At 42.8% G+C, this 26,901-nt stretch overlaps 1 protein-coding gene across 2 annotated transcripts; it reads left to right on the top strand.

The window, feature by feature from the left end:
* The first annotated feature begins 867 nt into the window (after positions 1-867).
* On the top strand, positions 868-26,901 carry TEX26 (testis expressed 26). Of its 2 annotated transcripts, none has more exons than XM_069602112.1 (7): positions 868-1,011; positions 5,302-5,386; positions 10,655-10,820; positions 13,512-13,662; positions 23,961-24,137; positions 24,307-24,468; positions 26,295-26,901. In XM_069602112.1, exons 1-7 carry the CDS (start codon positions 951-953, stop codon positions 26,366-26,368), a joined length of 876 nt encoding a protein of 291 aa, XP_069458213.1. In that variant the 5' UTR covers positions 868-950; the 3' UTR covers positions 26,369-26,901. The 2 variants fall into 2 exon arrangements, with proteins under 2 accessions (XP_069458213.1, XP_069458214.1); XM_069602113.1 differs by having other exon boundaries at positions 5,305-5,386; positions 26,295-26,520.

Raw genomic sequence — 26,901 nt, 5'->3', positions numbered from 1 at the left:
CTATACAGTCCATGGACTTCTCTAGGCCAGAATACTGGAGTGGGTAGCCTTTCCCTTCTCCAGGGGATCTTCTCAACCCAGGGATAGAACACAGATCTCCCTCATTGCAGGCAGACTCTTTACCAGCTAAGGAAGTAGGTAATAGCTGTATCCTAACTTGGAGACACTCAATATTGCTAAACAGCTAGTATGTACCAGATTACCAGGTAGCTGCCAATAATATAAAACCCTCCACATGCTGTGAAAATGCTAACATACCTGGGGGAGACATAGTCCAATCTGCGGGGACAGAAGAACAGTTAAATCAACAAGTACAAAACACGGTTTTTGGTGCCAGGAACATGGCCTGGTGAGGAGAATGGGGTCCCGCACATCCCTGCTCAGTCCTCTTTCCCAGCACACTTTCCACCTTCCCACTGTCCCCTAATTCCTGGGCCGGGGTCACCCGTTCGATAGCATGGCGCTATCTCAGAGACTCTGGCTCCAGTTCCACTGACACACATGACTTGTGATTTTGTCTTCTTGCTCGATACCTACTTCCTCTAGCTCAGAGCCTGCAAGATCCCTGACAACTTAGCCTTCATTCGCTTAAGCTGAAAACTGCGCAAAGACGAACATCTGCAGTTAAAGTCGGACAATATTACTTTCTTTTCAGTCTAATCCCCTTTTGCTCCTCTCCCCACATGTATGACAGTGCTCAGGAAAGCTCATTTCATGAATTACACAAATACACAAAAGCAAGGTATCCATGGCATTGGAAACACATCCTTTTACCATCGCACCGTGTCCTCAGCCGGCCTGGTGAAGCGCTCAGCACCTCGGTGCACCGGGGATGAGCTGTCGGGGAGCCTCCTGCGTCTCCATGGCGACGCGTCACAAAACAGCCTCCACCGCAGCACCCAGTCGAGCTGGTGGAAAGCGCCCCGCGACGACGGCCTCTTGGAGCAAGAATGGCAGAGTCTCGGCCGGGAGCTGCGTGCCCTTCTCAATATGGCAACAAGAGACGGCCAAGTAAGCCTGCGGACCCTGCCACCTGGCCGGCGAGGTTCGGGGGCGGGGTCTGTCCTGGAGCTGGGGTACCCAGGGCGAAGGCTGCCTAGGTCTTCAAGAGGCCGCGCTCTTATGGATAGAACTCAATTTAAATAGAGGCTGGGAATTCAGGGAGAATGAAAGGGCGTTCACGACCTTGCCTCTCCCCAGCCCTTCGCCCTAACTCCTGCCAAACCCCTCCCCAAAACGCTCAGCTGTTTAAACGCCCCGTGAAATGCCCAGGAGGGTACAAGGGAAAGGGGGGGGACTGACGCCTTTGGGAGAACAAGGCTAAAGACAAAGACGGAACGGTGGTGGGGAGCTCTGAAGAGAGCAGACCCAGGGGGAGCCCTGGTCCCAGGCAGGATCTGAGAAACAGCCCAGAAAGGGGGCAGGGTTGAAGAATGCAGAGACGCGACCCCCAGGCGCATAGGCAGCAGAGGCTGGGAACTAGAGCCGTTGTTGCTCTCTTCTAAGCTTCGCTTCCCTTTGTTTCAAAGGGATTTTGTATCTAACAGAGGCAGTGCTTTTAATGCTAATTCTGCATGCAAATACCGCGGGTTTACTAACTCAGCTTTTTGTGTCGGTGGAGGGAGAGCCGCTCTAGCCGTGATGCTAGTGGCATGATTACTGTGTAGTCAGCTCCATCCTAGCCTTTCTCATGGCAATAATAACCCACTGCAGCCCTCTAGCTGGGTAATTGTAGTTCCCTGGTGGCCCCAGAGGAGTGGGGATTGTTCAACTGTAAATTCCCTAGGATTGCAGTCCCGGGAGAATGAATGAAATGTATACTTTCATCCCATTCATCCCTTTGTAAATTACAAATAGCAGATGAAAAAAAAGTAATACAAAAATATTTACTTCGCCGAGTTTCTCTGTGGTGTCCAGGCAAACAGGAGAGGCAGAGGAAGGTGCGTGTGTGTGTGTGTGTGTGTGTGGGGGGGGTGCTCCTCCCCAGCATCTCCCCGATTGCATTCCCCTTGAATCTCCTCTCCCAATCTAGCCATGCTGTCTTGGTTTCTTTCACTGTCTGCTCTCCCCTCTTGTCTGGGAATGTTGCGATCCTCCAAGGTGTATCCCCTTGGTTTACATACTCTATCTGAGTGGCCACATCCTGCCACAGGGCTTCAAGTGCCAATTCGTGGCTCTCTAATCTTTAGCTCATAAACTCCTCCTCAATCTCAGACCAAAATATTCATCTACCACATGCCTTTGGATGTCATAGGAGAGCCTCAGACTCATGTACAAAATGACACTCCTTGTCCTCCTAGACTCGGAAGTGCAGTGAGGAGGATCCCAGCTGCTCAAAGTAGAGGGGAGGGCACGGACACCTCAAGGGCATCACCAGGTCTCATTGATTCTGCCTCCAAAGTGCCTCTTCCCCCTGGGGGAGTTTGCCCCTTCACACCCAGTCTCAAGTCTCTAACAGCCACTCCATGCTGCTCTGTCCTCCGTTGCTGGAAGGGCACCCTCCAAAGGGTGGGTCTCATGTGTCACTGCCCAGGTCTGGTCTCAAAATAGGATGAGGTTGATGACCTCCGTGGGCTGATTGCTATTGGACTATTACTATCAACTGGGCTCTTAAGTGCTGTATTCCTTCCAAGGGCTATCATAAATTAACATGAACGTGTCACTGTAAACAACCGAAATTTATTTTCTTACATCTTGGAGACCAGAAGCCTGAAATCAAGCTATTGACATGGCTGCACCCCCTCTGGTGGCTTCCGGGGAGAGTCCTACCTTGAGTCTTCCAGCTTCTGGTGGCTGTTGGCACTCTTAACCTGTGGCCCCATCACTCCAGTCTCAGCCTGCATGCTCACAATGGCCTCCTCAACCTCCCTCTGCCTCTCTCTTATGAGGATGTTGAAATTGCATTTAGGGTCCAACAGATAATCCAGGATGTTCCTCACCTCACATCCTTACTTGCATCTGCCAAGAGTGATGGGGCCTAGGTTGGTGTTGCTTGCTTAGAAAAAAACTTCCTGATTTCTCCAAGAGTCAAACTCAGAGCTTCAAATCAGGCTCAGGGATGGTTCTTTAGAGAGCAACACCGCCTCACAGTTTCTCCCCACTTACTTGTCTATGCTTGAAATTCTCTCAACAAAGAACATTAATTCTGCAATTGGAATAAAATGCTTTAAAGTGTAAAGTGATTCCCACTAAAGCAGGAGAATCAAAGGATAATGTCATTTCTAGTATGACGGGATCAGAGAGTAGACAGGACTCTGCAAGCAGAGGGACAGAGCATGACAGGCAGGGGCTAAGCCTCTCATTAGACTAGGGGAGCCTCAGGTGGAGGTGAAACTCACCAAATGCGAAGGGATCATTTCACCCGGGTGTTAGTGAAATGTAAAAAGCCACAGGTAACTGCCAATATATGAAGGAGCAAACAACCACTGAATTAAAACTTAAAACTATATTCCCAAGTAATTTGGTGGTACTCTGTTGGCAATGAGAGGTTGGGCAGACCAGTTCTAGGGTCTGCCAATGCAGGAGACCTGGGTTTGATATCTGGGTTGGGAAGATCTCCTGGAGGAGGGCATGGCAACCCACTCCAGTATTCTTGCGTGGAGAATCCCATGGACAGAGGAGCCTGGCAGGCTATAGTACCTAGGGTTGAAAAGAATCAGACACAACTGAGTGACTAGGCACAGCAGTGAATTCTCTGTCCACACTCTCCCGGGTCTGCCGGCAGCATTTGCCTTGTAGGTGGTCCCTCCCTCCTCCTGGAACCTCCTTTTTCCTTCCGCCATCCACAGCCTCCTGGTTCTCTGCTCATCTCACACTCTTCCCAGCCTCCTTCTCCAGCTGTTCCTCATCTCCCAAACCTCTTGACATTGGGCAGGCCTGGGCTTCAGCCTTAGGACATCAGCTCTTCTAATGACACTCCGTCCCTTGCTGAGCTCACCCACTCTCACAGCTTTAAAGAACATCTATACCATACAATGGATTCCCTGGTGGCTCAGCTGGTAAAGAGTCTGCCTGCAATGCGGAAGACCCTAGCTTGATCCCTGGGTCAGGAAGATCCACTGGAGAAGGAAATGGCACCCCACTCCTCTTGCCTGGAAAATCCCATGGATGGAGGAGCCTGGTCGGCTACAGTCCATGGGGTCACAAAGAGTTGGACACAACTGAGTGACTTCACCATACCATACAATCTTGCACAGTCATTACAAAGAATGAATTGGAGCTGCACCAGACGAGGGATTTTCATATCATGCTATTAAGTGACAGAAGAGATACACAAAGGTTACTTTGTGTAGGATGAGCCTGTTTTTGTCAAACAAAGTAGGACTAAAACCCAATACACTGGGATTTCCCTTGCAGTCCAGTGGTTAAGACTCCACACGTCCAAGGCAGGAGGCATGGGTTTGATTCCTGGCCAGGGAACTAGATCCCACAATCCATGTCATATAGCCAAAAAATTAAAAATAAATGAAGAATAGGGGAAATTTAAAAACTAAAATATTTTACAAACCAGTTTGTTACCGAATTGATATACATATATATCGATCTGTATATGGTTATATCTGCTGGTCTGAAAGTCTGGAAAGAAACAGGCACAACTGTTAACATGGGAGGAGGGATGGGGAGGACAGCATGAGCAGGAAGGAGTAAGGAGAAGGGCTCCAGCAGAGAACCTGACTTGCAAACTATGACCCTCTTTGTGTAAAATCAGTTCATGCATTTACAGATGTATCCAATATGATGCATAAAAAGTCAGACATTAGAACAGTGATAGTGAGTGCATTAAGATGATAGAATTTCAGATGAACTCCCTTTATATTTTTATATATTGCTCAAATTCTTGAAAACAGCCTTTGTGAATTCTCAAGGAAAACAATAGACCTATTCAAGTAACTTAAAGGAGGGCTTCCCAGGTGGCTCGGTGGTAAAGTATCTGCCTGCCAACGTGGGAGACACGGGTTCGATCCCTGGGTCAGGAAGATCCCCTGGAGATGGAAATGGCAAACTACTCCAGTTTTCTTGCCTAGGAAATCCTATGGACAGAGGAGTCTGGCAGGCTACAGTCCATGGGGTCTCAAAGGATCAGACATGGCTGAACACATTTTTATTTAGGGGGGAAACTCAGATGATTAAATTGAGCTTCCCTTCTTCCCTGGTGGAGATCACAAGTTGGCCTTCATTCCTTTAGACTCTACATTACCACTCAAAATGTTTGTCTCTTGCAAAATTGCTTTAAGTATTGAAATAACATTTGATCAAAATATGCTGTCTGCCATATTTAAAACCAGTTTATTGTGCTCTTAGCAGGTGATACCAGTTGGGATCCTTATGCCACCACGATGAGGACTGCATTCACACCTAAGACAGGAACAGCACCTGCTTTGTTTCGGTACATCCCTATTCGTGCCAGATTGATGTACACACTTGAACTTGTTCACCTGTCTTGTATTACTCAGAATCCAAAACTGATAAAGAGTAATCAGAGAAGGCTTACAGAAAATGCATTCAGATAAGACCCAATGCACACACAGGTCTCCTCCAAGCGTCAGAGAGGGTTTTCACCTTAAAACAGTGTCCCAAGCACCTATAGGGAGATTTAGAAATTTAATACATAGATCCTTCATAAAGCCACTGTGTGTCATGCTTTACAACGGAGTCAGTATATAGTTAATATAATTGTGCTACCTAAACACGGAGCATGAATTGAGTCCGTTACCTGGTTTATAGGAGGTAGGCAATAACAACTGAATGAATGGACAAGTGAGGCGTTGTTAGCACTTCCACCCAACTGTAGTCTTAGAAGGTTGAACAAGGTCAAGGTCTGCTTACCTTTACCTTTACCCCTCCAACTATTGGTTCCTAAAGCAATATTGCCTTGCAGCTTCTCCCCGGCTCCACCTGAACTGAGGGTGGTGGGAATTTCTCTCCATCAGCTGCCCCTCTAAACTCGTTGGTGGGTGAGCAAGGGTGGGGCTGCCATCCTTCATTGCATCAGTGGTTGATGGGGAATCAGCACGGAGGACCCTCCCTTGCCCATATTTACCCTGTAGATTGCTTCCAGTATAGAGGATCTTTTCACCTTAGAAGCGCACGTTGTTGAGAAGTCCAATGGAATATTGGCCAGACTGCAGCAGCGCAGTCAGGCAGAAATGGGTTCTGCGCTGAAGCTCAGCTCCCTGTTCTAATTAGCCCTTATTTTCTCTGCTACCTTAGACAAGTAACAAGCCCAGTTTTACTTCTGCTAAAAGTTTTAAGGTTGGCAAAGTGGGAATGATGACTCCTGACTAATGTTTGTTCTGAGGACAAGTTGAACATACTAGTCTCCTGGCTAGCATGAAGAAGTTACCCCCCAGATTTCCATTCGTTTTCCCCCAGCCTAATATTTATGACAGACTTCCAAAAGGCACAGGGCTGCAAGACTCTTGATTTCCAAGTTGCTTGCTATCCCACTGAGTCACATTATGTCCCCTACAGGGAGATTTACCATCTGACAGTAACGGTTGTCTGAAGAGGAAACATTTGGGATGAAAGCCAAAACCAAATGGGTACTTAAGGAGTCTAGATTAGTGGTCTTCAAATTCATGTCTTTTTAAAGTTCACAGGAAAGTTCTCATCATAAATTAAAATAGCTGTAAAACATAAAACTTCCAACCCATCCTGAATATTGACATTTTAAAACAAGACCATTAAATCGTTTCTTTACATATAACCAGTGAGTAATCTAACCATCTTAGCAAATTGATACTCTCTGACCCTTTAAAAAATATATACAAACAAGCTCTTCTTTAATAGATTATTTATTTCATTCTCTTTCCTTCTTGAACTCTTACTCCCAGTCCACTTCCTCCATAGAATTTTACTCTGCTCTAATATATTTTGTGTTTGAAAGCAATTTATTGATCACTCCATTATACCTCTTTGCAACTGTTTCAGTATATTAATTGAAATTAATTTTTAAACATGTTATATGACTCCAAGTATTGAGTTATCACAATTATTTTTAGTACAGAATTGCTGAAAGCAATAAACACATTACAAATTGTTGATAATTACTACACACAAAGAGTAAATTTTTTGGAATTGCATCTTAATGAGATAAATGGGGATGTTTTGTTTTCAATTACTTCATGTCTCCGTATTTGAGTGTTATTATTTTTGGAATAAGACCGCACTCAGCATCAATTTTTCCTGCTTACTTTTTTTTTTATTTATAAATGCTCATATTGAGAAGCTTTGTTCTCATAATTAAGTAGATGTGAATGAAAGGAGTTTTAGTGAAGCATTGCCATTCAATACTCTGAACTCTTAATGGGTTTTATGGCAAAATCACAGGTGATTTTTAATGATTGATTGGCTGACAGCTTGGTTGGGTACTCCTTCACTTTTATTGAAAGCAAATAATTAGATGATTTGTCATCCAGTTATTGAGTTATTCCCTATCTCATCATTTTCTGAGACGTGAAAAGGCATGTCTTAACAAATGATTATTAAATTACATCTGTTATTCCTTCACTTGGAAGAAACTTATTTCATATATACTCAAAAAGGACTTGGAAAATAGGAACATTAATTTCAGTAAATGTTTTCCAATATAATTTTTTTTATCATTACATACTTTGAATCTATTTTTATCCAAATCTTTGAGCTGAAGATTTAACTCATGCAATTTATACTAGGCTTACCTAGCTGGTAAAATCAGTCGTTGTCCAACCAGCAAGTGAAATTAGGTTTACTTCCTATCAAAATAAAATCTGGCTACACTTACAGTTCAAATAAATGTTAAAATATATTTTGAGAAATATTGTGAAAACTACTGATAAATTATGGAATGCATATTATAGTGAAGATTATTAAAAGTAGACAGGGGACGTGTAAAGTGATTTAAGTCTAATATGATTAATTATATCCAAGTAATAAAAAATAATACAGTGAAATGTGTAGCTATATATGTAAGCTACCTTTGAAGTGAGGAGTATGATAAAAAAAAAATGAGGTTTCTTAGTTAAATATGTTCTCATGTGTACGGAACTCTGGTGCTTGACTTTGGGAAATAATTAAATAATACCATGCATAAAAATCAGAAACAATTTAATTGATTTCTTTAGATACCAAACAAATATTTACTATGCATTTAATGAAAGGAAAAAGTTATATAGGTTAGCATATAGTTATACATGTAAAATTAATAGTATAATAAGCTAGCATATACTTTCATGTATTAAATATTTTACATAATAAAATAAAGTGAGGATTGGCTATATTGAAGTAAATGTTTCATAATACATATGGGTTTAAAAAGTAGATTTAAGTATCTTATTGAATGATGAATAAAAAAAAATCTGAAAAAAGATCACAAGATTTTCGTGTACCAGTTTTATACAGTAAATCTTTAAAAATGTGATAATCTCAGAAAGATTCCAGTTACACTGAAAAGAATCAGCATTGCCATCCTGTACCGTTTCATCTTCACAGAGATGCTCTTTTCTGCTATCGACATATCCTAGGGACTTTTTTAAAAGCTAGAAAAATGCTTACATTTAAAGATGTGAGTGAAAGAGCCATTTTCAGCAATCTATATTCTCTGCTCTCTTAGAAGCTCTCCTTAGAGAGGGATGAACATTTGATAGTTGTTAGGAAAGGGAAAACTAGCTGTTACTCTCAGCCACACCATCTACAGCATACCTACATTCAAGACATCCCCACACAGGCCAGAATACTCTGGTTACAGTCCCACCCTTTACTCTTGACCTAGAACAGCAAGTCCTGGGTAAGTGGGAATTTGGGTTACAAGAGGGTTCCCTGAAAGCACTATAATGAAGTTTCCCTTTGCCAGACACCCTTCTCATGGTTGGTAGCTTATACCCGGAAGTATAGTGATGAAGAAGAATGCAGGGAGAAAGAGATGGGAGATGCGGGAAAGACCCACATAGATATGCAGATTTGTACTTGGGGAGACACATTAGGAAAGAACATACGGAGAAATGCAGATGTGCAAATCAATTCCTTTAAAGTAATCTGTGTTGTGTTCCCTTTGCAAAAATCTTCATGTACCTTTGATGACTTCGGTTTGATTTAGGACCACAGTCATGCTTGCATCTGCTCATCTGAATGACAAGTGAAACAGTCCAGCATCCAGATGGATCCCACTTTCCAGATGTTTGGTTTCTTACAAACATAACCTGAATCTAACCCATCCCTCTTTTTTTTTTCTTAAGTCAACATGAAATATTTTAGACATAGAAAAAGGAATATACAGTAAATTCCCAATTATCATCCAGCTATAATAATCAACAACATGTGGACGTTTTTAATATATATCCTCCGCTTAGCCTTCCCACTCAATAATACTGAAGCAAAATCCAGGCATTGTATCATGTTAATTCTAAATATTTGGGCTTCCCTGGTAGCTCAGGTGGTGAAGAGTCTGCCTGCAATGCAGGAGACCCAGGTTTGATCCCTGGGTCAGGAAGATACCCTGGAGAAGGGAATGGGAACACACTCCAGTATTCTTGTCTAGAGAATCCCAAAGACAGAGGAGCCTGGTGAGCTACAGTCCATGGGGTTGCAGATAGTTGGACACAACTGAGTGACCAACACACACATGGTTCTAAATATGTTTTCATGTCTCTCTGAAAGATAAAGACTCTTTAAAATATGTAACAATACCATTTGGATAAGGCAATGGCACCCCACTCCAGTACTCTTGCTTGGAAAATCCCATGGGCGGAGGAGCCTGGTGGGCTGCAGTCCATGGGGTCGCTGAGAGTCGGACACGACTGAAGTGACTTAGCAGCAGCAGCAGCAGCAACAATACCATTATATCACCTAAAAAAGCAATTCCTTAATATCAAATCGCCAATCAGCAATAAAATTTTCCCCAATTGTCTCATAATTAAAAAAAAAAAAAGTTGGCTAGAAATTGAATCCAGACAAGGTCTACACATTGTATTATCTTTATTCACTTAATCTACAGGTTCCTCTACTTTTCTTTCTTTCTTTCTTTTTTTTTTTTTAGAATTTCTTTGTCAAAGAAGCAAGTTATTCTTCTGGATTTTTTCTGACTCCACCCTCATCATATCATTTAAAAACATCCTCCTTTTCAGGTATTTCCTGTAATCTGATATTCCAAAGACTTCATCTGATTCAGGTTGGGTATTTTGACAAAAATATTTAATAGGTGGTTTTTTGTGTGTATATTCTCAGTGGCAACTGCTGATCATTTCATTATTTCAGTAGGGATTTGAAAAGCATTGGTATCCCAATTCTTGTATTTCTTCCTTTTATTAACTGGAATACTTTCCATAGAAACTTTTCTTTACCAAGTATCTGGTTACTTGGTAACCAGAACTACTGGTAACCAGAGTTACTCTGAACTACTTGTTTATACAGAAGAGTACTCAGATCTTACTAAAAAAAAATTAATTTAAAAATTTAATGAATTTCAGATTATTCTTTTAAATTTCATGTTAGGACTCCCATACTTTTGTTAAGAGCCATCCTAAGACACAGGATTGTTTTGTTTCAGGGAAACCTAGATATTGAATTATTTCTGGCATCAAGCCTTAAGCCAGCCAACCTTTGAAAAATTGTTTGACATGTGTACTGTTGTGAAATTTGTTATGTAAATCTTAGTTTGGTTTCTACTCTTTTCTTATAGTCAGAAAAGTACCAGAAGGCTAGGATATACATATTCACTTGGTGATCCTATTCCTAATCAAACACAGTACAATGATGAGTATGTTTGGAAACCATATTCTAAAGAGGATTCAATCAATGTTGGGACTTCAAGAGGAATCAAGAACCACAGATCTTACCCTAGTCAGGTAAGATACTATCTACATATCTTTTGACTTTAATATTATATCCATAATCCATAAGAATGAGAGTTTGGATATATCCCAAAGATCCTTCATCATCTACAGCTATGGTCCTTCTTAGACTATTTTTTGCTCACTTTCTCACAATTATTTCTAACTACTTCTCCCTTATCCCCCTAAATAAAAAATATTTTTAAATTATAGTGGAATTCATGTAGCATAAAATTAACCATTTTCATGTAAACAAATCACTGGCAATTAGTATTCATAATGTTATACAACCACCATCTCTATCACATTTCAAAATATTTTCATAACCCCAAGAGGAAACCCTGTACCCATTACTTCCTATTTCTCTCTCTCCTAGTCTCTGGAAACTATCAGTATGCTTTCTGTCTCTATGGATGATATTCTATATGTGGAATCATACCATATGTGACCTTTGTGTCTGGCTTCACACTTAGCATTGTTTAAAAACCTCATTTTCAAAGTTCACTCACATAGTAGCATCTATCAGCACTTCATTCCTTTTTATGGTTGAATAATATTCTATTATATGTATATACCACAATTTGTTTATCCATTTATCTATTGATGGACATTTGGGTTGTTGCCACCTTTTGACTGCAGACTGCCTGCAATGCAGGAGACCTCGGTTCAATTCTTGAATCAGGAAGATAGGCTGGAGAAGGGATAGGCTACCCACTCCAGTATTCTTGGGCTTCCCTGATGGCTCAGCTCCTAAACAATCTGCCTGCAATGTGGGAGACCTGGGTTCGATCCCGGGGTTGGGAATATCCCCTGGAGAAGGGAACGGCTACCCACTCCAGTATTTTGGTCTGGAGTATTCCATGGACTACATAGTGCATGGGGTCACAAAGAGTCGGACACAACTGAGTGACTTTGACCTTTTGGCTATTATGAACAAAATTGCTATGAACAGCCATGTACAAGTATTTGTATTTGGTATATGCATTCTCAACCCATCACAACTTATACTATTTTGATTATCCAGAATGCTCTTCTCTTGTCCGCCAAGGTAGCTCATCGGCTTAGTTTAAAAAGAGCCAGCTAGAATTCCTTCTCCACTAAATGAAAGTAGCTGACCTTCTCTCTGTTTTCTAGGTACTATGTACACTTCTCCCATCATAAAAGGCAAAGCTCAATTGTAGCAAAGGATTTCATTTATTGGGTTGTCACATGGCATGGTACCACCTGGGATGGAACCATCTGGACATGTTCATTGGGTAATAAGGTAGTAGAATTTGATGATCAGGTCAGTAGAATTTAAGGTCAGGATCTGATGACTGAAATGATGTAAAAGACAAGGCGGGCAGTGAATGAAGGATGCTGTTTCTGTTTTTTACTTGGATGGCTGGGTCTGTGCTGATGCTATTTACTGAACCGGAACTTTCAGGAGGACCAGGTTTGGTGGGGAAAAGTTTAGGAGAAATGTGAGCTCAGTTGAAGACATGTTGGGTGAGAATATGTCCAACAGGCGATTGAATGCACAAATCTGTGACTCGAATGGAAAAGGTGAGCTTTAGATGTAGACTTTGGAGTCATTAGAACACACACACACATGCCCCATTTAATTTGGTTCCTCATGGCGCCCATATATAATCTATTTACTTCTTGAGTATTTTCCTTAAGATTTATAATTAATTCCAAATAGTTACAATATTACACTGTATATGTATACATATGACATACACATACATATTGGACAGCATTTATTTTCCCTTTAAGTGTTGTTGAAAGTGAAGTGAAGTCGCTCAGTCGTGTCCGACTCTTTGCCACCCCATGGATGGTAACCTACCAGGCTCCGCGTTCCGTGGGATTTTCGAGGCAAGAATACTGGAGTGGGTTGCCATTTCCTTCTCCAGGGGATCTTCCCAACCCAGGGATCGAACCCGAGTCTCCAGCATTGCAGACAGACGCTTTACCTTCTAAGCCACTAGGGAAGCGTTATTGAAGGCTCTCAACAAATGGCAACCGGGGTGGCAGGGTTTCCTGTGCTGTCTCAACCAATGAGAGCCAGAGTGGGAGGGTCCTGTGCTATCTCAGCCAATGAGTGTTCCTCTGCCAACCTGTAGACTCTCCCATCCCGTAAGTTGAGGATCTATTGCATTATTTACTCTCCTGAGGCCTCGCGGCCATTTTTGGCCCATCGTTTTGCTTCACATCCCACATTCTATGCATCAGGAAACCTTATTTACCTATAAAATATATTTAGAATATGATCACTTCTCCCAGTCATTTTTTCTTGTCTTCCACATGAAAAGTCAAACAAATGACAAAGCTCCATGTTATAGCCGGGTCAGATGATAGCTCTGCAAGACTCTGCAACTTCAATGTGGTAGCCGGGTGTAAAGAACTCAAAAGAATGTGTATACAAAACCACTTCCCAGTGGCACTAGTGGTAAAGAACCCACCTGCCAATGCAGGAGATGTAAGAGACCTGGGTTTAATCCCTGGGTTGGGAAGATCCCCTGGAAGAGGAAATGGCAACCCACTCTAGTATTCTTGCCTGGAGAATCCTATGGACAGAGGAGCCTGGCGGGCCACAGTCCATGGGGTCACAAAAGTTGGATACGACCGAAGCAACTTAGCACATACATACAAAAACACATGTGTTCTTCATTCCATAAGGTGAAACCCTGTGGATTTTCTTGAAAATTGTGTTTGTATCCATAGAACTTCTTTCTCTGGACACTACCTCAATCGACAACCTTATTGAAGAGCTACTTTCCTTGGAAAATTGCTGCATCAATGGAAAAGGTTCGGAAGGCAATAGGAAATCAGTTCATTTCCATCACAAAGAGAGACTTTGTGGACCAATCAAAGGGTAAACGTTCATTTTTCTCCTTTCCCTGGTAAAATGTTAGGCACCAGAGTCTCCATGGTGAGCAACACAGATGCGGTCTCTTCCCTTAAGACACTCACAATATAGACGTGGAGAGAGGCAATTTTGCAAACAAGAGTTGACCTAGTGAGCACCTATAAAAAGGTGTACATTGTGGGAAATGCAGGGTGCTGTGGGTGCACAGTAGGACATTCAGCCTAACACTGGAGGAAGAGGTCAGGAAAGGCTTCTTGGATCCAAAGGACAAGGATGAGCCAGGAGAAGATGATGGGGTCGAGTTAAGCCTGCTGTCTTCAATTATTTACTGCTGGTTTACCATTTTAAAAACACTTATGTTAAAATTCCTTTTATTAAACTGATATGTGCATAGAGCAAAATCTAATAGTTGCCTACAGGCTCACAGTGAAATAGCAATTCCCTGAACCCTCCCCCATCCACTCTTGGTCCTACTCCCACTGACTATCAATTTCCGTCCTTTCAACTATTTATTCTTATGGGATCCTCCATATTTTTAAGTCATATCCTCACACTACTATTTCTGATTCATCAGTCTTAGGCATTATGATGGACTTCAGTTATAGTAACTGAGGATGTGGTCCTCTTTCTCATGTCCCCTCCATCCATCCTCTCAGTATAATTATATTACAAGTTTGGAGTTACTGCAATTGCTAGTGTTTATAAGATCCAACCAGTCCATTCTGAAGGAGATCAGCCCTGGGTGTTCTTTGGAAGGAATGATGCTAAAGCTGAAACTCCAGTACTTTGGCCACCTCATGCGAAGAGTTGACTCATTGGAAAAGACTCTGATGCTGGGAGGGATTGCGGGCAGGAGGAGAAGGCGACGACAGAGGATGAGATGGCTGGATGGCATCACTGACTCGATGGACGTGAGTCTGAGTGAACTCCAGGAGTTGGTGATGGACAGGGAGGCCTGGTGTGCTGTGATTCATGGGGTCGCAAAGAGTCGGACACGTCTGTGCGACTGAACTGAACTGAACAGATATTATAATTATGATCATAGGATATATTATAATTATGTTAACACTGCTTGGGCTTCCCTGGTGGCTCAGTGGTAAAGAATCCATCTGCCAAAGCAGGAGGCATGAGTTTGATCCCTGATCAAGAAAATCCCCTGGAGAAGGAAATGGCAGCCCACTCTAGTATCCTTGCCTGGAAATCCCATGGACAGAGGAGCCTGGCAGATTATAGTCCATGGGGTCACAAAGAGTTGGACACGACTTAGAGACTAAATAGCAGCAACAACAAACGCTGCTGAGCCAAATGATATTTTATGGGTATATTTCCTTTTAGTTCTCTTTTGCTCTTTTTACCATAGTTAATAATTAACTCTTTTCAAATGCTTAGTTTTCTATATGCCTGTCACACTCACTGAATCCACTTTTACCTGGTCCAGCATCTCAGTACGTCACCTTCTGCTGTGCCTGGTGTCCCTGAATCCAGAGCTTCTTAGGTTCAGTTTTGCTCCAAGAGCCTGGCTAGGAAGGGTAATCATGTGACTACCATGAGGTGAAGAAGGTGAACCAGGGAATTCTAACCACTCTGTATCCAAGTTTTGACCAAGATCCCCTGTTTCTGCCCTGAGCCTCCATAGCAGCCTTCCACTGAACCAACTCCCTCTGACTTTGAGCCTGCTGGAGTTTTGCTGTGTGGATTAGCTCACGTTTTTGTTAACCCCTTCTGCAGTCCCTTCATTTCAGCTTTCTCTACTTTGCTAACTCAATTGCTGCCTCTCTATTTGGTTTCCATCTTCTAAAAATGTGTTACCCTCTCCATTCTGCTCTCAGTCTGGTCAAGTGTGGGGAGGGAGGAGTCATTTGCATGGTTACCATCCACTGGGTTTCATAGGAAGCACTGCTAATTCTTTAACTTCCAAACCCTTCCAATCTGGTCTCTGCCCCTATCTGGTCACTGAAGCTACTCTTGTCGACGTGCCCAATAACCTGGCAGCATGAAATGTCGGGGGCTGCTTGCTCCTTCTGGAAACACTCTTCCTTTGATCTTCTGTGACACCACACTCTCCTGGTTTCCCCTACTACTTTGTCTCCTTTTTTTGGTCTTTTTTTTCTACTTGACCTCTAACAGAGTTCCTTAGGGTTCCTGGTTCCTTTATAAAAGCAACTCTCCATCATCCTGAGGAGATCCTGCACTTGTATCTCTTCCTCAAGTCCTTCCCTGGGCCCCTGATTTTGTGTGTTGGGGGATCAAGTAGAGGCCTCATTAGGGTTCCAAGTCATCACCTTTTTCTTCCCCTAGCACTGAACTTTGTGTCTCATCTACGGACCCCTGCAATTCCATCGCCACATGGCAGCCAGAGGCTCTTTCACAGTCTAAACTGGATCGAATGTTTTGCTGCTTCTTTTCACTGTCTTCCTTTGCACTTTGAATAAAATCCATGTTCCACCTCCTTCTCTTGGTTCACAAGGCCCTGCAAGCCTGGCCTGCCCCTTGCTTTCCTCTTCACTCCAGCCCTCTCATTCACGAGTCTCCAGCCACACGCGCCTTCTTTCAGTTCCTTTAAGGTTGCAAGCTCTTTCCCACCTCCTGTCAGCACTCGGCCTGTCCCCTCTGCCCGAAAGGCGCAGTTTCATGTTGTCACTCTCTTGACTCCAGCTTAAACGCCACCTCGCCTGTGAGACCTTTCCTAGACTTATCTGGAGAGGCCTGCTGTCATCTTGCTTGCCTGTCGCCTTTGCATTCTGCAGTCCTTTGTTGATTGACTCTTGTTTCCTGTTGTTTGTGTTTTACTGTTTCCTCCACGACTCAGCATCCCCCCAAAGCTCTTATTCACTCAGGGCCTAGTACAGCATGTAGCCTCATTCCCTGTAAATATTTGTTGAGTGATGGAGGGCATGTTTGGGAAGTATACTTTCTGAAGCTGGATAGGAACAGAATCAAAAGACCTCCATACTTACAGATAAAGGGTCATGGAAAAACATCTGAAATGTCAGCATTCTTTTTTTTTTTTTTGAAATGTCAGCATTCTTAAAAGATGTCTTTGAGCTTCCAATTAGAGTCGTGCTTTCTGCAAGCACAAATTACCATTTCCCCACGTGTGGATAAATACCCCAGACCTGTCAAGACTCCCTCCTAAATCTCTCATCTCCATCTGCTTCTTTCCCTCCCCATGGCCACTGCCTTAATTCAGGCTATCATCATCTATCTCTTGGATGACCTCTAATCCACTCCCCTCTCCAACTTTGTCTCCTCAAGTCCATGTCCATACTAGGGTCATAGTAAGTTTCCAGATGTGCCAGTTGACATCACTTTCCAGCTTAAAACCCTTCAGTTATATCCCCCTCCCCACCTTTATCCCCAGGATAAAAGCTAAGTGCCTTAAGGTGAGTGCTGTATAATCTGGTCCTTGCCCACCTCCAGAGCATCCTCCAGCCCCCACAACTGCCCCCTACCCTCCAGTTTTACAATGCCTCCTGTAACCTTGTGCCCTTTGCCCTCTGCCTCTTCTGTGTGAAGACCTCTCCCTCCTTTTATTTTTAGCCTATCTGTCCATGCGTGCTCAGTTGCTCATTCATGTCCGACCGTTTGCAACCTTATGCACTGTAGCCCTCCAGGTCCCTCTGTCCATGGGATTTCCCAGGCGAGAATACTGGAGTGGGTTGCCATTTCCTCCTGTAGGGAGTCTTCCTGACCCAGGGATCAAAGCCATGTCTCCTGCGGCTCTTGCACTGGCAGGCAGTTTCTTTACTACTGAGCCACCCGGGAAGCCCTATCTCTGTCCGTAATTGAAGTCTAAATGTAAACTTCATTTCTCTCCCAGGAGTCTTCTCTGATCCTCCAGATTTGGAGCAGTGCCCCTCCCATGTTTTTATAGCTCCTGTTCTTTCCTCTTCCACAGCATTTATCAAATAATATTGTGATTCCCTTTTATGTATCTGTTTCTCTAATACTTGAAGCTTCTGAAACGCAGAGGCTGCGTCTTGTCTTTGAATCCTCATTATTGAATTAAGGCCAATGAGTAAGAAGCTGTAAAAGGGGCTTGTTTGCACATTCAGGCTGGAGAACTTGGCTTTGATGAGTTAGAACAGCAGAACTAGCTTTCACCTGGCTGTAGATTAAGTGCCCACGGTCTTAGTTGTTTTGAACAGTCCTTGCTGTAGATGTACAGGGGCCTTTCTGCAGCCATCGTGTGCTGTGTGTGCTAAGTTGCCTCAGTCATGTCCAACTCGGTGCAACTGCATGGTCTGTAACCTGCCAGACTCCTCTGCCCACAGAATTCACCAGACAAGAATACTTAAGTGGGTAGTTATTCCCTTCTGCAGAGGGTCTTCCCCACCTAGGGATCAAACATTATGTGCTGTGCTTAGTTGCTCAGTCATGTCTGACTCTCTGCAATTCCATGGACTATCTCAGAGGGGGCGGTTTCTCCCTTTGGGCTATAAGGACTCTGGTCTCATGTTTGTGAAAGTGTGAAAGTGTTAGTCGCTCAGTCGTGTCTGACTCTTTGTGACCCCATGGACTGTAGCCCACCAGACTCCTCTGTCCATAGAATTCTCCAGGTGAGGATGCTGAAATGGGCAGTCATTTCCTTCTCCAGAGGACTTCCTCACCCATGGGTCACAGCTGGGGCTCCCGCACTGCATGTGCATTCTTCACCAACTGAGCCGCCAGGGAAGCCCTGTCACCTTTACCAACTGGAAAAGAAAACCATTGGGAACTGGCCTCCTGAGGCGCAGGGATAGTCCCTTGGGGTGGGGTTGGCATTGGGTTAGGTCTCCTCTGTTGGGACTTCATCAACATTACGGCTGCACTTCAGCACTCATATGGTGTTCCTCAGACCCTTCTGTACCAGGAATTTCTCCCAATCGTGCTGAAGGAACTCACTTATAGGAAATTTTACAAAGACTATAAAACCATTAGTTAAGGATTAAGAACTAAGAGTTACTGTAAGCATATATCATGTAGGCAGTCACTAGAGTGTGGCTCAGATTAATTACTAATACATAGCGATTACGTTTCTTTTTTCTTTTTTGTTCACTCAATTTAGTAGATATTTAATGAGGTCAATTATGGTGATATGTACTAAGGATCAATGAAGACTTACTTTTTCTCTTCAGAGGAACTCAGAGCAAATCCAGAGCCTGATTTTTGTCATTTCTGGGTCTTCATCTCCAGTTGCTCTATATGGACAAGTCTCTCAAGACCCTTCACAGTGTGGATCCTAGCCTTCCCCTCCTGCTTCACCCTCAGCTACTGCTCCTCCCTACCCTGCATTCTTCACATTCACACCAACTAGACTGCATTTGCTGAGGAGGCAATTGCACCCCACTCCAGTACTCTTGCCTGGAAAATCCCATGGACGGAGGAGCCTGGAAGGCTGCAGTCCATGGGGTTGCAAAGAGTCGGACACAACTGAGTGACTTCCCTTTCACTTTTTACTTTCACGCACTGGAGAAGGAAATGGCAACCCACTCCAGTGTTCTTGCCTGGAGAATCCCAGGGACGGGAGAGCCTGGTGGGCTGCCATCTATGGGGTCACACAGAGTTGGGCAGGACTGAAGTGATTTCGCAGCAGCAGCAGCAGACTGCATTTGATGAATGCACTGTGCATTTTAGCTTCAGTGCTGACCATTTGTCAAAACACACCTTCTGCTGTGTCTGCCTTTTTTTATTTTTAATTGAAGGATAATTGCTTTATAGTATCGTGTTGGTTTCTACCAAACATCAACATGAATCAGCCATAGTTTTACCCATGTCCCCTCCCACTATATCTGCCTTTTGATTCTTGTCCTCCTTCCACCTCTGGGTTTCTTTTCTTTTCTTTTTCTCTTTTTAAAGATTTTTCACGTGGACTATTTTTAAATTCTTTATTGAATTTGTTACAATATTGCTTCTGTTTTTTATGTTTTGGTTTCTTTGGCCATGAGCCATGTGGGATCGTAGTTTCCTGACTAGGGAATGAATCTGCGCTCCCTGCATTGGAAGGTGAAGCCTTAACCACTGGGCCACCAGAGAAGCCCTTCACTTTGGGCTTCTGTAGCACCTTATCCAAAGCTCTGAGTCAGGGATTCTTAAGCATATGGGAAGCTTGTTCACAGTGTAAGTGCCTGGGTCCCTCTCACAGCTAGAAATTCTCAGTGTCTGGGATGAGGTTCAGCCGGTATATTTTGGCATAACCTTCCTAAGTAATTCTGGTGCATTATCTCCATCTGTTACAGTCACGAGATATTACATTCTGTATCTGTGCCTCCTGTTTAGCTTTTTCTCATCACACTCATTTGAGGTAGTCTTAAGGTAGAACAATGACTTCATTATCTCTAACTTTGGCACAGAACACGTGTAGGAACTGAAAGCATTTGCTTTTGAGTTGTAGCTAGGAAAAAGGGATAGACATCTGCAACAAATGGGAATTTGTTTATTAATAAAGCTATTAGTAATTCACAAAAACCGAGTTATATAGATGGTACTTACTAGCAACAATACCAGATGGTTGTCCAAAATATCTTAAGGAGTGTCCTGAATTTGGAGCCCTAGAGTTTTCTCGTCTCTATAACCTTGTCTTCTCCTCAGGCAGTTTATGAGGTCATTATGAGGGCCATTGAGTACCCATGTTCTCTCTCCCTGCAACATCTAAATTAAGAGACACCATGTAGTGAAATCCTTTCCCACTGTGCTGTTCTGGACAGAGATCATTCTTTAAAAAATCAATATTAAACTGCTCTTGGGTGCCAGTAGATGACATCACATATTGCTTGATATACAATGTACATTGGAGTCTATTTCAAGAAGGCCTATTGAAAAACTGTTTTGGAAGAAGAATCAAGGTTAGTGTCAGTAGTAATTAGCACTGTTGTGACATTGCTAATGATACTCCTATTTTTAATATTTTTGTTCTGATTAAAGCTGGTGTTGTGTGATGTGCCTCTGAACCAACATTTTGTAGCAAGAATTAGGGGTGAGCTCATTCTAAGTAAGATGACGTGATTCTCTCCTTCATTAATCTGATAATGCTTGTGGAACTTGGCTTTAGCTAGTGCGTCAGAGGTTTTAATGATCATGTTAGTGAATATTTCTTAGCAGAGTTATTTCCAAAAATAATACTATTAAGTTCAGTTCAGTCACTCAGTCGTGTCCGACTCTTTGCAACCCCATGAATCACAGCACGCCAGGCCTCCCTGTCCATCACCAACTCCCGGAGTTCACTCAGACTCACGTCCATTGAGTCAGTGATGCCATCCAGCCATCTCATCCTCTGTCGTACCCTTCTCCTCCTGCCCCCAATCCCTCCCAGCATCAGAGTCTTTTCCAATGAGTCAACTCTTCGCATGAGGTGGCCAAAGTACTGGAGTTTCAGCTTTAGCATCATTCCTTCCAAAGAAATCCCAGGGCTGATCTCCTTCAGAATGGACTGGTTGGATCTCCCTGCAGTCCAAGGGACTCTCAAGAGTCTTCTCCAACACCACAGTTCAAAAGCATCAATTCTTCAGTGCTCAGCTTTCTTCACAGTCCAACTCTCACATCCATACATGACCACAGGAAAGACCATAGCCTTGACTAGACGGACCTTAGTCAGCAAATTAATGTCTCTGCTTTTGAATATGCTGTCTAGGTTGGTCATAACTTTTCTTCCAAAGAGTAAGCGTCTTTTAATTTCATGGCTGCAATCACCATCTGCAGTGATTTTGGAGCCCAAAAAAATAAAGTCTGACACTGTTTCCACTGTTTCTCCATCTGTTTGCCATGAAGTGATGGGACCAGATGCCATGATCTTCGTTTTCTGAATGTTGAGCTTTAAGCCAACTTTTTCACTCTCCTCTTTCACTTTCATCAAGAAGCTCTTTAGTTCTTCTTCACTTTCCGCCATAAGGGTGGTGTCATCTGCATATCTGAGGTTATTGGTATTTCTCCCGGCAATCTTGATTCCAGCTTGTGCTTCCTCCAGCCCAACGTTTCTCATGATGTACTCTGCATATAAGTTAAATAAGCAGGGTGACAATATACAGCCTTGATATACTTCCTATTTGGAACCAGTCTGTTGTTCCATGTCCAGTTCTAACTGTTGCTTCATGACCTGCATATAGGTTTCTCAAGAGGCATGTCAGGTGGTCTGGTATTCCCATCTCTTTCAGAATTTCCACAGTTTATTGTGATCCACACAGTCAAAGGCTTTGGCATAATCAATAAAGCAGAAATAGATGTTTTTCTGGAACTCTCTTGCTTTTCCCATGATCCAGCAGATGTTGGCAATTTGATCTCTGGTTCCTCTGCCTTTTCTCAAACCAGCTTGAACATCTGGAAGTTCATGGTTCATGTGTTGCTGAAGCCTGGCTTGGAGAATTTTGAGCATTACTTTACTAGCGTGTGCTGCTGCTGCTGCTGCTGCTGCTGCTAAGTCACTTCAGTCATGTCCAACTGTGTGCAACCCCCTAGATGGCAGCCCACCATGCTCCCCCATCCCTGGGATTCTCCAGGCAAGAACACTGGAGTGGGTTGCCATTTCCTTCTCCAATGCACAAAAGTGAAAAGTCTAAGTGAAGTTGCTCAGTTGTGTCCGACCCTCCTACCAGGCTTCTCCATCCATGGGATTTTCCAGGCAAGAGTACTGGAGTGGGGTGCCATTACCTTCTCCTACTAGCGTGTGAGATGAGTGCAATTGTGCAGTAGTTTGAGCATTCTTTGGCATTGTCTTTCTTTGGGATTGGAATGAGAACTGACCTTTTCCAGTCCTTTGGCCACTGCCTAGTTTTCCAAATTTGCTGGCATATTGAGTGCGGCACTTTCACAGCATCATCTTTTAGGATTTGAAACAGCTCAACTGGAATTCCGTCACCTCCGCTAGCTTTGTTCGTAGTGATGCTTTCTAAGGCCCACTTGACTTCACACATTCCAGGATGTCTGGCTCTAGGTGAGTGATCACACCATCATGATTATCTGGGTCGTGAAGATCTTTTTTGTATAGTTCTTCTGTGTATTCTTGCCACCTCTTCTTAATATCTTCTGCTTCTGTTAGGTCCATACCATTTCTGTCCTTTATCGAGCCCATCTTTGTATGAAATGTTTCCTTGGTGTCTCTAATTTTCTTGAAGAGATCTCTAGTCTTTCCCATTCTGTTGTTTTCCTCTATTTCTTTGCATTGATCTCTGAGTAAGGCTTTCTTATCTCTTCTTGCTATTCTTTGGAACTCTGAATTCAGATTCTTATATCTTTCATTTTCTCCTTTGCTTTTCACTTCTCTTCTTTTCACAGCTATTTGTAAGACTTCCATGGTGGCTCAGATGGTAAAGCATCTGCCTACAATGCGGGAGACCCGGGTTCAATCCCTGGGTCGGGAAGATCTCCTGGAGAAGGGAATGGCAACCCACTCCAGTATTCTTGCCTGGGGAATCCCATGGATGGAGGAGCCTGGCGGGCTACAGTCCACGGGGTCGCAAAGAGTCAGACACCACTGAGAGACTTCACTTTCACTTTCAATAATAATGATCTGGCCTAACCATCCATCAGTAAAGATCCTTTTTCGAGTGGTTCTTTTCCAGGAAATGGGGATGATGTGTACTGCCCATCTAAGGTTGCTGGATTGGGCAAATAAAAATACAAGATGCTCAATTAAAATTGAATAATGATATTGCGTTAGTGGCTCAGTTGTGTCCGACTCTGCGATCCAATGGATTGAAGCCTGCCAGGCTCCTCTGTCTATAGGATTTCCCAGGCAAGGATACTGCATTTGCAGACAGATTCTTTACCATTTGAGCTACCAGGGAAGTCCTAATAACAGGTAAAAAATAAGTGCTTATACAGATACAAAAAATTATTCATTATCTGAAATTCAAATTTAACTCCGCATTTCCATTGCAAGGGCCTTGGGCAGCAACCAAAACAGCAACTACAACAAATTTAACTGAATTCCTATATTTTATATGGCAGCCATAGCCCTATCTAAAATACCTCACTCTGCTTCCTAACCCCAGCCCCAGGGCCTAGGCAGGACTACTGGAGTGAGGCGTGCTTTCTGAGTCCATGAAGCAGAAACAAAAGAACACTCCTGACTGATGAACAGTATATTCATTAGAAACTACTTCTGATCATTTTAGCCTATGCTTCCTGTGCCTGATAAAGCAGAAAATTATTTCTTGGTTGAAATGTCCATAAAAAGCACATTGACCATATCTCTAAATGCAAGAAGAGAAGGTTCTGAGTGTGATAAATTGGAAGCTACTGCCAGAAGCAAAATGGAATGAAAATATGATGCTATTTAGAGATACCTTACAAGGAGTAATTATTGCCTTCCATTTGTACCTCCACCCCAGATCAGAAGAATAAACAGCGTTCTCAGATGTTTCTAGAATGGAAAAAGTTAGTTCCCCGACCAGCAGACACAGAATTTCGACGGAATTACCAAATTCCAGCTAAAATTCCTGAGTTACAGGATTTTAGTTTCAAATATGGATGCTACTCGAGCCTACCCATTGCTTCTCAAGGTCTAGGTGAGTACACCTGTAGCTTTTTAAAACAATTTTGTAGACTGTTCCTATTCCGAGATTCCTCAATACATTCCACAACACATTTGTGGGACCTGGCGAGTCCCACAAATAGAGGCTGGGATTCTCTGCTCAGTGGCAGCTTCTCGTCTTTCCTTCCCTTGTGTGTCTCTAGTCCCTTCGGTGCTGTACAGCCACATGAGGAGCCAAGAGCGCACGAAGAAGCAATCCGTCTACCAAAGTGATTACGGGAAAGCCTATCTGGATTTCTTGACGATTCTGAACTCATTCAGCCCCTCTCAAGTCGCAGAGTACCTTCAGGGTGTTTCCTACAAAGGTAAAATGAGGTCTCAAGTTACTATTTGATCAATTACAGATCATAATAATACATGGCTTTCTACCAAATAGAAACTTTCCCAACTTCTAGCCCCTGATGTTCAATATATATGCATGTGAATACAAAAAGGTGGCACAGTGGTAAAGAATCCACCTGCCATTGCAGGAGATGCAAGAGACGCAGGTTCAATCCCTGGGTCAGGAAGATGCCCTGGAGGAGGGCATGGCAGCCCACTCCAGTGTTCTTGTCTGGAGAATCCCATGGACAGAAGAGCCTGGAGAGCTACAGTCAACGGGTCACAAGGTGCCAGACCCGACTGAACACGCATGCAAGATACAAAGTTTTGTGTAAACCTCAACCCATTGAAAACAAATTTTTCTTCAAAGAGGCCCCAGTGAATATATCCCCACTTATTAAAAAGAAAACATCTAGCTTTTCACTTACTTCTGATCTCACTTTGCTGTGGTTGAGCTGCTCCAGGGCGACTTCTCTTTTTCTTACGGTTAATTGATTTCTCCAGTGGAAGTCTGTACTCTCTCACAGCTTTGTTTTAGTTTGTGTAATCTTTATTTCCTGTTTGGTGGTTTTGTGTGTGTGTGTGTGTGTGTGTGTGTGTGTGTGTGTGACAATCTTCTTGCGGTACATGCAAATCTTCATGTATCTCATCCTCAAAGAGATAAATGTTATTCAGGACTGGTTGGGTCACTTTCTAGGACACATATTCCTATATCACTGAACTAACATGTCATGTACATTATAAAACATTCAAAGTTAAATGTGAGATCACAAAAACAAATACAAACTTAGGTGGAGAGTAACTCAGGCACGCACGCATGCACACACACACGCACACACGCACACACAGAGACATGCACACATGCACACACGCGCGCGCACACGCACATGCACACAGATGCGCACGCACGCACACACACACGCACACACACGCACACACACACCCTGATCTCTAGCCCTCAGGTGGCGTTTGTCACACTGAGCACAAGGACAGGCAACATCACTTGCATTCTTCCTTTCTCTTAGTTTTGGCTGCACAGATGGTAATTTCTAGGAGTGACAAAGCTTTATAGCTCCACCATATACAATTTAAAAATACGTGATTGGTATTAGGGGACCATAGATGTTCATAACCAGACAAGACTCCTTCAATTTCCAGATGAGGAAATGGAGGCTGGGGAGAGAGGTCAGTTATCACTCAAAGACTGGTGGGCAGAAAAGCAACTCTGGCTTTCATGAAACTTTTGGAACAATAGTCTCTATTGTTTTGGTTATCATCGCATCACGCAGAGCAAGCACTGTCTGGGTGCTTCACATATAGCACTCTTCATCCATTCCAACAACTGTGCTAGGTAAGTATCAGTACCTTGATTCAGAGATGAGGCAGCGGATAAAGAGAGATGATAGATGTGTGCTCAGTCATGTCTGATTCTTTGCAACCCCATGGACTGTAACCTGCCAGACTCCTCTGTCCGGGGAAGTTTTCCAGGCAAGACTACTAGAGCGGCTGCACAGAACAAAAGCCTAAGTCTATTTCCTTCCACAATCCACGCTCTTTCCAGGAAGTCTCGCTGATCCCTTGAATATTGTTTGCTCTTTTTAGTCAATAATTACATTCAAGAGATATTGACTATTGAAGAGTCTTTTTAGCTATTAGACATAACAGCTTTGATTATCATGATTCTTTTGGTCTCATTGAATTCATATTTAGAGTACTATTGTCAGTAGAAATTGTCACTTAGAAATTTCTCTATTTAGCCCTGAAAGAGTTAAGTGGAAAATTTCATCCTGTTTTTCTTCATAATTTTCAGAAAGGCAGATTCTTGATCGCTTTATTTGCTCTTACTGTGATGTGGGCCAAAGGATGGATAAAAAAGAAAAATAGTTCAAATGAAGAACATCTGAAAGTAACTGAGTTCTTTTATCAATAATCAAGAAAAAATAAGATCCAAATTGTTCTGAGTTATAATTTCATCATGACTTGGTGTAATTTTGTTTGTTTTATTTTTAAACAATAAAATCATTTAAGGCTGAAAACCATCCCTTGCCTCCCAATCTATTCCTACCCAATTTTAACTGTATCCAGGGGGTTTTGATATAATGTTTTTTCACCATTCTCTTTTGGATACTTACTTTGTGTCTTCAATCCTGGTTTCCTCTTTGAACTAGGAATTATATGGAAGAGGTTTCTTAATTTTTCAATAATTAGGGGATTAAAAATTCAAACAAATCTCTGCTTTTGGAAAATTAGCAAACATTTTTTATGCCATAAGAATGTATAAGAATGATTTGTGTATCACATGAATAGCAGAAGAAAAAAATGTATAGTTAATTGTACTTTTAAGCCACTTCTTTGTCTTAATTGTATATTTTAACTGTCATATTCTGAGGCAAAAATATTAAAAACACTCCACAATA

The sequence above is a fragment of the Ovis canadensis genome, chromosome 10 (assembly GCF_042477335.2).
Source record: "Ovis canadensis isolate MfBH-ARS-UI-01 breed Bighorn chromosome 10, ARS-UI_OviCan_v2, whole genome shotgun sequence".
NCBI lineage: Eukaryota > Metazoa > Chordata > Mammalia > Artiodactyla > Bovidae > Ovis > Ovis canadensis.
This window is presented reverse-complemented; position numbering and strand designations above follow the sequence as displayed.